The following is a 12,936-nucleotide window of genomic DNA, read 5'->3' on the forward strand; positions in this document are numbered from 1 at the left end:
AATAAAATTATTCCATCTTAGTTCTTTAACAAAAAAACCATCAGCAACAAAAACCTCTTCAGACCTACCTAAAGCAAGTATGCTTAGAACCAAACCAGAGCTGTGCATGTTTATTTAACATGTGTGGCCTTGTTTGGCTATAAAGTGGAGTGGGGAGGTTAACTTTTTTACTTAAAGGTGTACATCGGGAAAGAGAGCAAAACCTGCCCCTTAATCTCGCTGCATCCTGTTGCATGAAGCCTTTCCCCCACAGCCCAGCTCTGATACCAGAAGTGAGCCAGCACATAGAAAAGGCTTAATACAGTGAAGTCAGGGAGAGGGAATTGTGTGCTTTGATTCCCCCCCCGTCATGCTTCCTTTAGTATAATCCTCCTACTCTGGCTTTATAGCCCAATGGTCAAGTGTGTCTGGTTAGGCCTGCAGCAGGGGAGGGGGATTGTAGCCGCCGCTATGCCCAACTCATTTCTCTGCGTTGTGTAGAATGAACAAAGGCTGCGTAATTTGTACAATCCAACACATGTAGGTCTGATAGCCTGTGATTCTCTTCTTTCCACCAAGGTTTACAAGACAGCAATTGCAAGGCAACAGGCCCTCTTCATTGGTGCTCATTTTTGGACACCACTAAAAGGATCCCACAAGAAGGAGGCGTGTTGCTCTAAGAATCTGTGACCTTAAAGTAGTTCTGGAAGGTTTTGTCTTTTGGGTGGATAAACGAATTATGTAGTTGGCCTACTTTCTGTACCACCCCTCTGTACTTTTAAAATTCCCTATGGTACTAATGCGAACAAACAGCAATAAGAGGTAAATGTGCACAGTCAGGGAAACAAATTTATTGACCCGCATTTATTGACGTTCGCACTTCACAGTGGCAAATTGTGGGTTATGCAATCTATGATTCGCAGGGACACACGTTGCCTGGGAGCTGCCTCCGGTTTCTGTAAACAGCCTCAAATCAGCTTGCTTGGAATTTGTGAATGTGACATACAAACCTGGATTGATGGGTTGTTTAGGGGCTAAACAACCCAGCAGTTAACCCATGGTTTGTTGTTGCTACAGTTATGTATGCAGTGGCCCATTGGGAGGGGCACGTTGACCATGTGTGTAAGGTTTTCTTTTTTTGGTGTGAAATTGGATCCAAAGAGCTACTGTATTGGTGCTATTGGATACAAAGAGCTACTCTAGGCATATCAAGCAGGAATTCCAAATCGGTCATCTCTGAAGAACAGAGGTGGTTGTAAGCTGCTCAAGAAAATACAAGACCCATTGGATGCATGGCACTGGTTACATGGTTCTTTGCATCCTGCCCAGAGAAATGCTTGTATGAGAGTTAGGGCTTATATTCATAAGGATTTTATGTTTTGTTGTCTTGTTACCTTCCATGACATTTTGAGATTGGACAGGCTGCAAATCAAGTAAATAAATAAGTAACTTGTGCAACTTCTTAGGCTTCGACATCAGTTTTGGTGCTTACTTATGTTAAGGCTTGTTTTAATATTGCTCACTCCACTGACGGCCGAGAGTGTTTTTCTTATGAATTAAATTTTCTCCCGTTTGTTTTCTAGGTACCTAAACACGTCAAGCCTTTTGTGTGATTGCCAGCTGAAATGGCTACCTGAGTGGCTGGCAGACAATAACTTCCAGACTTTTATAAACGCTACTTGTGCCCACCCTCAGATACTAAAAGGGAGAAATGTTTTTGCTGTCAGCCTAGAAGGTTTTGTGTGTGGTAAGTTTAGAAAGCCCTTTTAATCACCATTAAGATGGAAAATAGGAGGTTGTTTTACAAAACTTTTAACAAGCTTTATCTTTATTACCTGAAATGTGAGGGGTTAATGCATCTTGGTTAAAATACTCTTTCTTTTTTTTTTCTTTCAACTGTCCATGAGCTCTGATCTGCAGATATTTAGAGTTTGTGGTTTCATTTCAGATGGGGAGTGACAGTTTATGACTTAATTTCATGTACTGCATACTTACACAGTGTGTACAAAATAAAGATCAGTGGTTTGTGGTGGCAAATGTATGTGCTGTTAGGCTTAAAAAAATGGATACCACTTAGGTAAGCACTGTTCTAAATATGCTGACATCGTTTGATATGCTTAGACTGATTCATGCTTATTGTTCTTAATGCAAACATACTGAAGTTGTTTATAAATGATATATTCATTGTGCAAAGGTCAAGAAGTGTTCAGATACAAAACCCAACACTGCTGTCTTTAAAAACAATATTTCATCTGCGTGGCCTCAGTGCCTGAAGATTGAAAGTCAGGAACAAGGTTCTGTTATTCTCCTTGGGAGGAAACATTTTGCTATCTGAGCGTGCTTCCAGAAGTGGGACGAGTACATTCAGTCCCTTCTAACTGCTATGGTAGCAGCAGCCCAGGAAACAGTTTGTGGGGCATTCTCTTCTCAGCAAGCTCTTCTAGCTGTGTTTGCAATACTGTTTTCAAGTAAGGAGCATCTTCTACTTTTGTTTTCATTTTAGTTACTTCGGCATTGTGCCATCTTTTGGTTCCTTGGTCTTTTCTCTCATTCTCCTACTCTGTAGCTCAGTGAGTTTCATTTAAAAAGTGGTATGTGTGTCTGTAGACTATAGCCACAGTCATTGGTTTAATCTTTCCCTGTGAAGAACGTAAATGTCCTGCTCATTTTATCAGGTATTTACCAAGCAGGCTCGATATAACTGCTCTTGAAGACGCAGACCTTCATTTTACGAGAAAATGCTGGCAATCACCCGCTTGGATCTGCCAGTGCAGCCTCAGGCCATTATTAATGCCATCTATAATGACATAGTTTGGTACTTTCCCCCGATCACCAAACTGGCCTCTAAGACCCCTTCTAAGCACCCTAAGGAGCACACTCACCAGAGTGGTGGGGGCATTCTTTATTGAAAATATGACAAAAGGTATTGTCTACATTTCAAGGTCATCTGAATGATGGCTTATGCATGCTGGAGTGGAATATGCCATTAATTGACCAGACTGTCCCAATCCAAACATGAGGGCGGGTATTTCTGTAGCATGGGCTTCTGTAACATGGGAATCTTGGGTGGGGGAGTATCACTGTATCACAAGCAACTGTTTGTTGAGGTCTGCTATTTTAAAATAGTTATATTAGTTCCTTTTGTCCTGTGATGGGGTGATTTTGAAGACAATTGGTATGGTAGTTAAAAGAAGCAAGTGTAAACAAATAACCTTTGAATCGAGAAGCTCAGTTTTGAGCATTTTAAATGTGTTTGTTTTTTTTAAGTATCTGTTGTTTCTATATACATAACAGTTCAAGTAGGCAGAATGGGTACGAATATTTTTTCAACAGAATCTAATAGTCTTTTCAGATTCCTGTGAAATTGCACACATGAACATTTGGGTATTAGGTGTTTGTATAAATAAGAATGCTATTCATTTAAGGTTAATGTTGTTAAAATGAGGAACACACGAATGCTGAATAACTGGAAGGTTCAGATCTGGGATTTTGATTATACTTTTCACTCTGTGTATGACTGTCTTCCTTGCAGAACCACCATCAAAAGTGCTCTTTCATAGCCGCAGTTAATGGCTGTAGTTGGTAGCTCCAAGCAAGCTTGGGCTAGAGATTTGTACACAGTTGCATACACATGAAAAGCAATTGCTTTATGTATGCATAACAGGGAGCAGCAATGCAGCATTTGTAAGAACTGTGACTTCCTCTGGAGAGCTGTAAAATACGACTAATGAAACGGTAGGTCAAAAAGTATAATTGACACCATTTTTAGAGATGGGAAATAGCACCACAAAAGATTACTTATACAAAAGAGAGTCATGCTTTCAGCTGAACCAAAGTTAGAGGCACTCAGCTGTTGAGCACCCAACTGTAGCACATCACAGCTTCTATAGAATAAATATATATTATAGCATCTCCGCAGTCTAGCTTCTTAGTCGTTTTAAAATAAATCCCTAGTGTCTAATTGAGAAAGTTACTATTTGAATTAATCTTATGGCACAGCATATACCAGGAGTACAACAAAATTCAGCTTTCTTTAGTTAGCTGAACAGATTTTTTGTTGTTGTTCAGTCGTGTCCGACTCTTCGTGACCCCATGGACCATAGCACGCCAGGCCTTCCTGTCCTGCGCTCTCTCCCGGAGCGTGCTCAAGTTCATATTCATTGCATCCGTGATGCTATCTAGCCATCTCATCCTCTGCCGTCCCCTTCTCCTTTTGCCTTCAGTCTTTCCCAGCATCAGGGTCTTTTCCAGGGAGTTTTCTCTTCGCATTAGGTGGCCAAAATATTGGAGCTTCACCTTCATTATCTGTCCTTCCAATGAGCACTCAGGGTTGATTTCCTTTAGGATGGACTGATTTGACCTCCTTGCAGTCCAGGGGACTCGTAGGAGTCTTCTCCAGCACCACAGTTCGAAAGCATCAATTCTTCGGCGCTCAGCCTTCCTTATAGTCCAGCTCTCACATCCATACATTACTACTGGGAAAACCATAGCTTTGATTAGACGGACCTTTGTCGGCAAGGTGATGTCTCTGCTTCTTACTATGCTGTCTAGGTTGGCCATAGCTTTCCTCCCAAGGAGCAAGCGTCTTTTAATTTCATGGCTACAGTCACCATCTGCAGTGATCTTGGAGCCCAAGAAAGTAAAATCTGTCACTGCTTCCATTTCTTCCCCTTCTATATGCCAGGAAGTGATGGGGCCAGATGCCATGATCTTAGTTTTTTTAATGTTGAGTTTCAAACCAGCTTTTGCACTCTCCTCTTTCACCCTCAACAAGAGGCTCTTGAGATCCTCTTCGCTTTCTGCCATTAGGGTGGTATCGTCTGCATATCGGAGGTTGTTGATAATTCTCCCAGCAATCTTAATTCCGACCTCTGATTCATCCAACCCGGCATTTCTCATAATGTACTCTGCATATAAGTTAAATAAGCAGGGTGACAATATGCAGCCTTGTCGTACTTCTTTCCCAATTTTGAACCACTCGGTTGTTCCATGTCTGGTTCTGACTGTTGCTTCTTGACCCTCGTACAGGTTTCTCAGGAGACAGGTAAGGTGGTCTGGTACTCCCATCTCTTTAAGAATTTGCCACATTTTGTTGTGATCCACACAATCAAAGGCTTTAGCGTAGTCAATGAAGCAGAAATAGACGTTTTTCTGGAATTCTCTTGCTTTCTCCTTGATGCAGCGAATGTTGGCGATTTGATCTCTAGTTCCTTTGCCTCTTCGAAACCCAGCTTGTACTTCCGGTAGTTCTCGGTTCGCATACTGCTGAAGCCTAGCTTGTAGGATTTTGAGCATCACCTTGCTGGCATGTGAAATGAGCGCAATGGTGCGGTAGTTTGAACACTCTTTGGCGTTGCCCTTCTTTGGAATTGGAATGTAAACTGACCTTTTCCAGTCTTGTGGCCACTGTTGAGTGTTCCAGATTTGTTGGCATATTGAATGCAGCACTTTAACAGCATCATCTTTTAGGATTTTAAATAGCTCGGCTGGAATACTGTCATCTCCGCTAGCTTTATTGTTACTAATGCTTCCTAAGGCCCACTTGACTTCACTCTCGAGGATGTCCGGCTCAAGTTCAGTGACCGCACTTTCATGGCTATCAGGGACATTCAGATCTTTCCTGTATAGTTCTTCTGTGTATTCTTTCCACCTCTTCTTAATCTCATCTGCTTCTGTTAGGTCCCTGCCTTCTTTGTCCTTTATCATGCCCATCTTTGCACAAAACGTTCCCTTGAGATCTCCGATTTTCTTGAAGAGATCTCTAGTCTTTCCCATTCTGTTGTTTTCCTCGATTTCTTTGCATTGTTCACTTAAGAAGGCCTTCTTGTCTCTCCTTGCTATTCTCTGGAACTCTGCATTCAGTTGGGTATATCTTCCCCTTTCTCCCTTGCTTTTCGCTTCCCTTCTTTCCTCAGCTACTTGTAAAGCCTCATCAGACAGCCACTTGGCTTTCTTGCATTTCTTTTTCTTGGGGATGGATTTCGTTGCTGCCTCCTGAACAATGTTACGGACCTCCGTCCATAGTTCCTCAGGCACTCTGTCTATCAGGTCTAATCCCTGAAATCTATTCCTCACCTCCACTGTATATTCATCAGGGATATGATTTAGGTCATAACTGAACGGTTTAGTGGTTTTCCCGACGTTCTTCAATTTAAGCCGAAATTTTGCAAGAAGCAGCTCATGATCTGAGCCACAGTCAGCTCCAGGTCTTGTTTTTACTGACTGTATGGAGCTTCTCCATCTTTGGCTGCAAAGGACATAATCAATCTGATTTCGATATTGACCATCTGGTGATGTCCATGTGTAGAGTCGCCTCTTGTGCTGTTGGAAAAGAGTGTTTGCTATGATCAGCATGTTCTCTTGGCAAAACTCTATTAGCTTTTGTCCTGCTTCATTTTGTACACCAAGGCCATGCCTGCCTGTTATCCCGGTGATTTCTTGACTTCCTACTTTAGCATTCCAATCCCCTATGATGAAGAGGACGTCTTTTTTTGGTGTTAGTTCTAGAAGGTGTTGTAGGTCTTCATAGAACTGATCAACCTCAGCTTCTTCGGCCTCAGTGGTTGGGGCATAGACTTGAATTACTGTGATGTTGAATGGTTTGCCTTGGATTTGTACTGAGATCATTCTATCGTTTTTAAGATTGTACCCCAGTACTGCTTTTCCCACCCTTTTGTTGACTATGAGTGCTACTCCATTTCTTCTAAGGGATTCTTGCCCACAATAGTAGATATGATGGTCACCTGAATTAAATTCGCCCATGCCTGTCCATTTTAGTTCGCTGATTCCCAAGATGTCGATGTTCAATCTTGCCATCTCATGTTTGACCACCTCCAGCTTACCTTGATTCATTGATCTGACATTCCAGGTTCCTAAACAATATTGTTCTTTACAGCATCGGATTTTCTTTTCACCACCAGACACATCCACAGCTGAGTGTCCTTTTGGCTTTGGCCCAGCCGCTTCACTCTTTCTGGCGCTACTTGGAAATACCCTCTGCTCTTCCCCAGTAGCATATTGGACACCTTCCGACCTGAGGGGCTCATCTTCCGGCGTCATCTCTTTTAGCCTTGTGATACGTTCCATGGGGTTTTCTTGGCAAGAATACTGGAGTGGGTTGCCATTTCCTTCTCCAGTGGACCACATTTTGTCAGAACTCTCTGCCATGACCTGTCCGTCTTGGGTGGCCCTGCACGGCATAGCTTATGGCTTCACTGAGTTACGCAAGCCCCTTCGCCACAACAAGGCAGTGATCCATGAAGGGGTGAACAGATTTACTGAATTGAATTAAACAATTTGATCTTTGTATCCTAGTTATCACTTTAATGTTTCTGTGGAAAGTGTTGCTTAAAGATATATTTGCAGTCTAGAAATAGTATGCTACTTAATTCTCAGATCTTGCAGCTGAATGACCATAATTCAAATACTCATCCTTGCATTCATTATAATGATTGGTCAGCAGGAGAAACAGTCCCTGATATTTGTTGGAAGACAAATTCTGCAAAACATGGCCCCTCCAGGAAATTCTTGACTTGTGTGGTGGATAACTTCCTTCTACAGAAAGTAGAGGAAGGAACTAGAGGATCGGCTATCCTTGACTTGATCCTAACCAACAGAGATGACTTAGTGGATAAAGTAGCAGTTACAGGAACTCTGGGGGAAAGCGACCATGTTGTACTTGAGTTCTTGGTTCTGAGGGAAGCAAAAGCTGAGTGTAGTCAAAAGCGTATCCTGGATTTTAGGAAAGCTGATTTTAATAAACTCAGAACAATGATCAGTAAGGCCCCATGGCAAGCGACGCTAACGAGAAAAGGAGTCCAAGATGGGTGGGAGCTTTTAAAAAAGGAAATTCTCAAGGCACAATCACAATTCGAACAAGAAGAAAAGGTGGAAGATAACAGAAGAAGCCAGTGTGGCTTCACAAAAAGCTTAGGGATGACCTGAAAACAAAAGAGGACACATATAGGAAGTGGAAAGAAGGCCAAGTAACAAAGGAAGAGTACAGGCAGATAGCACTGAATTGCAGGGATGTCGTCAGGAAGGCTAAAGCTGAGAATGAGCTCTGGTTAGCAAGGGATGCTAAAAACAACAAAAAGGCTTTCTTCAGCTACGTGTATAGTAAAAGGCAGAGGAAAGAAATGGTTGTTCAGCTATTAAATAAGGATGGCAAAACGATAACAGATGACAAAGAAAAGGCAGAGGTGCTCAATTCCTACTTTGGCTCAGTCTTCTTCCAAAAGAGGGTCTGTGACCCCCCTGGCAAAGGCGAAGTACAGGCTGAAGGGGCAGGATTGCAGCTTGAGATCCATAGGCATATGGTCAAGGAACACCTAATTACTTTGAATGAGTTCAAATCTCCAGGGCCAGATGAACTGCATCCTAGAGTAATAAAGGAACTGGCAGAAGAACTCTCAGAACCGCTGTCTATTCTCTTTGAGAAATCATGGAGGATGGGGGAAGTGTCAGATGACTGGAGGAGGGCTAACGTTGTCCCTATCTTCAAAAAGGGTAAAAAGGAGGAACTTGGGAACTACAGACCAGTCAGTCTGACATCAATCCCTGGGAAAATTCTGGAGCAGATGATAAAGCAATCCATCTGGAAGCACCTTGACAACAATGCCGTGATTACTCGAAGCCAACATGGATTTGTCAAAAACAAGTCCTGCCAGACAAATCTGATCTCATTTCCCTTGTGGACCGTGGGAATGCTGTAGACATCATATACCTCGACTTCAGCAAAGCTTTCGGCAAAGTGCCCCATGATATCCTGATGAGCAAACTAGCTCAAAGTGGGCTAGATGAAACAATGATCCGGTGGATCCACAGTTGGCTACAGAACCGGACTCAAAGAGTGCTTATGAATGGGACCTTCTCAAACTGGGGAGAGGTAACGAGTGGGGTACCACAGGGCTCAGTCCTGGGCCCAGTGCTCTTCAACATTTTTATTAATGACTTGGAGGAGGAGGTGCAGGGAATGCTGATCAGATCTGCAGATGACACAGAATTGGGTGGGATAGCTAATACTTTGGAAGACAGAAACAAAATTCAAAGTGATCTGGATAGACTGGAGCGCTGGGCAGAAAACAACAGAATGACATTTTATAGGGATAAATGCCAAGTTCTGCACCTAGGAAAAAGAAACCAAATGCACGGTTACAAGATGGGGGATACGTGGCTCAACCACACTACAAGCGAGAAGGATCTTGGAATTGCTGTTGATCACAAGCTGAATATGAGCCAACAATGTGATGTGGCTGTAAAAAAGGCAAATGCTATTTTGGGCTGCATTAATGGAAGCATAGCTTCCAAATCCCGGGAAGTACTAGTTCCCCTCTACTCAACACTGGTTAGGCCTCATCTGGAGTACTGTGTCCAGTTCTGGGCACCACACTTTAAGAAGGATGCAGACAAGCTGGAGAGGGTTCAGAGGAAGGCAACAAAGATGATCAGGGGACTGGAAACAAAGCCCTATGAGGAGAGACTGAAAGAAATGGGCATGTTTAGCCTTGAGAAGAGAAGACTGAAGGGAGATATGATAGCACTCTTCAAGTACTTGAAAGGTTGTCACAGAGAAGAAGGCCAGGATCTCTTCTTGATCATCCCAGAGTGCAGGACACGGAATAATGGGCTCAAGTTACAGGAAGCCAGATTCCAGCTGAACATCAGGAAGAACTTCCTGACTGTAAGAGCAATACAACAATGGAACCACTTACCTGGGGATGTGGTGGGCTCTCCCACACTGGAGGCCTTCAAGACGAGGCTGGACAGCCATTTGTCAGGGATGCTCTGACTTGGATTCCTGCATTGAGCAGGGGGTTGGACTCGATGGCCTTGTAGGTCCCTTCCAACCCTACTATTCTATGATTCTACTATTCTATGATTCTATACCACATGCCTTTCTAAATTTAATGAAAACAAATGTGTGTGGGGGGAGTAGGGGTGGTTGGGAGGGGTTTAGAAGCGAATTCAACATGCCGTTAGAGTTCTGGGAAGAAATAACCTGGGGAAACAGAAAAAGAACATTTTAACAAATATTAAATTGTGTGGTTACAGGGTTTCTTGTCGTATAATTCAAAACTGATGTAATTTCTACTTCTCACAGACGCAAAGGTAATTTCTCAAAAAAATTAAAACTGAAAATGAGAGTTGAAACGTGCCAGACTCTCTAAATATAAAATAATCTCACTGATTCACAAGTGAGTTTACATATCATTGCTAAGTAGGATTGTCATATAAGCCATGGTAGAAGTTGGCAACTGGTACCTCGTGGGCCAAAGCTGCTACCCTGCCTCTTACCTGTCCAAAGGTGAAAAAGCAACATGGAAGTAGCAATGGGTGGAGCAATACAACTTGCCCAGCAAGCTAGGGAGCTTGACTTTTGCACATCACTTCCTACTCCCTTGTTAAAGTGGCCCTTTAGTAAAGCCAGAAGCTGATAAGTGATAAACAACATGACAGGCGACCAACAGCACAATCTTATGCATGTCTACTCAGAAGTAAGTCCCACTGAGTTCAGTGGGACTCACTGCCAGATAAGAATGTATAGGATTGCAGCCTAATGGGACTTCTGCTTTTTGTGTAAAATACTAACATTATTCACTTGGGCAAAATGTTAATTGTCAGGGGTGTTTCTGAAGGCAGGGAGTGGGATAGCAGTTCAGATTTTGAAGGAGAACCATCAGACATGGGGGAGGTGTTTTCCCAGGCTAGTCCAGTAAGAGTAGGTCTGCTTCTCAGCTTACAAATGAACAGATGGTTGAGCTTGAGGGTTCCTCCTCAACCCTCCTCCCCAATGAGAGGCAGTGAACAGGAGGTTGACCTAATAGATGCCAGGCATGAGTGCAGAGCAAAGAGAGAGAAGGCAGGGGCGGAACTTAGATGGTCTACCCGATTGGCCTTGTGTGAAAAGCTGCGCGTAGAGGCCTCATGACAAGAGAGGGACCTCCCCCCCTTAAGTTAGGCTAGCGAGACCGCCTTCTTCTTCAAATGGCGGGCAACTCTCATAAATGCCATTTGGATCCCCTGAAGGCATTCCTTTGTAGACAAAGAGTTCTCTGAGAATTTGCATCTGTATGACGCTGTGAAGTAATGGATTAAAAGCTGTAGACTGAAGCCTCTAGTCTGTGTATGCTTGGGGACTGAAGTGAAGTGGGGACTAAGGGAATCCTGACAGTTATAGTGATCATACTGCAGTCCTTTCCCCTGTGAACACTTAGTACCCATGCGTGGAGAAATCACTAGTCAATGGGGGTTCATTTGAGGCCTGTTTCTCTCTCTCTGTCATACATATATACACACACACACACACACACACACCGCTTAAAGGAATGTTTAGTTTGGCCCACACACACACTATACAAAACCAGCATAGAACATTATAGGGAATGGAAGGTCTGCTCTTCCCTCTTAGCCTATCCAGCCTTTGCCTTTCTGTGCTGTTCAAAGTACTTGAGCTCCGGATCTTAAGTAATTAGCTGATCACAGAGATGAGTATGTAGAGTCCAAATAAATATCTATTAAATCATATAGAATTCCTTTGTGTATGGGTGCTGTGTCCTTGCATGAGGGAGGATGGTGCCCTTGTTGGACAAAATGTCCAAGCTGAACTCAAAGAAAAATTAAGATACTGCCTACAGACAATCATTATTGGTAAAAATATTTCTGGATGGTATTATTTAGACTTGATTCGTTCAAACATCTAATGAAAGGCTTACAAGTCCGGCCTTCCACTTTCTTGTCTCTTCTCTCCCTGACGAGAAATCATCCGACTGTATTCTTGCAATTTGTGTATATTTTTTCTCTTATATTTATAGATGATTTTCCAAAGCCACAGATAACTGTCCAGCCTGAAACTCAATCAGCAATCAAAGGTTCCAATTTAAGCTTTATATGTTCAGCTGCCAGCAGTAGTGATTCTCCAATGATTTTTGCGTGGAAGAAGGACAATGAATTGCTGCATGACGCTGAAATGGAGAATTATGCACATCTCAGGGCACAGGGCGGTGAAGTGATGGAATACACCACCATCCTTAGGCTGCGCCATGTTGACTTCAGTAGTGAAGGGAAATACCAGTGTGTTATTTCAAATCATTTTGGCTCATCCTACTCTGTCAAAGCGAAACTTACAGTGAACAGTAAGCATCTTGAGTTAAAAATATATGATTTTTTTAAATCCCCCCCCTCCCCCCATTCATTCAGAATACTTGGATGGTAGATATTTAGGTGCCGACACTATAGACACCTGGGCAACGCTCCCCCCACAGGCACAAAAATCTTATGTTTCGGAGGCAATGAGATTTATGTACACACAGTATGGAGCATAAAGTTGAAGCTTTATTTCATTAACCTAAAGAGCTTAAAAATAGTAGATTTAGATTGAAATAGAAAAGTACTGGTCCCGCTTTTTATCACAGTTTATCCATCCTCAGCTGATGTTTATCTTAGATGACTGTAATCTAAGCTGGAGGCACAGGGTGGGGGGTGGGAGTTTAAAATTACCCACTTAACTGAGGTATTCCCATGCTCTTATGGGTGCTCTAGCCCCTTAAGGTGCTCCCCCAATTGGGACCCCACCCCGCTCTCCCTTCTCCTTCCCATGAAAGTAGACATGTGTCCCCATTTAACCTGAAAGATCTCTCTCACTGCTGTCAAAACCGAAGCAGCTTGAGGGATCTTTACAGGGAAGGGGAACAGCGATGCATGTGATCCTCGCCTGCATCCCTATATGTTTGCCAGGTGCAACATATAGGGGTACAGGAGGGGCAACCTGGTATCCTTTGGTTTCCTGCTGTTGTGCATGTGGAAATCCAAAAAATTAAACAAAACAAAAATTGTACATATTCCCCCAGCATGGGGAAGTATGAAAACATTTTCCTGGTCCCGTTTTTGCACAAAAACAGGGCCGAGATTATTTTTTTTAACAGGCTCCAACAGTAATCAAGATGGCAATTGGAGCCC

General features: G+C 42.9%; 1 protein-coding gene across 1 annotated transcript in view; it reads left to right on the top strand.

The window, feature by feature from the left end:
- The window catches only part of LRIG3 (leucine rich repeats and immunoglobulin like domains 3), a 61,023-nt gene that overhangs the window by 41,121 nt on the left and 6,966 nt on the right, over positions 1–12,936 (top strand). Inside the window, exons 12-13 of the mRNA XM_084811811.1 lie at positions 1,563–1,726; positions 11,793–12,113. Of these exons, the coding sequence (XP_084667937.1) occupies positions 1,563–1,726; positions 11,793–12,113 (485 nt within the window). The remainder of the gene's footprint in view (positions 1–1,562; positions 1,727–11,792; positions 12,114–12,936) is intronic.

This window comes from Heloderma suspectum, chromosome 7 (assembly GCF_057233095.1).
Source record: "Heloderma suspectum isolate Gila_16-S chromosome 7, 16-S_ref, whole genome shotgun sequence".
NCBI lineage: Eukaryota > Metazoa > Chordata > Lepidosauria > Squamata > Helodermatidae > Heloderma > Heloderma suspectum.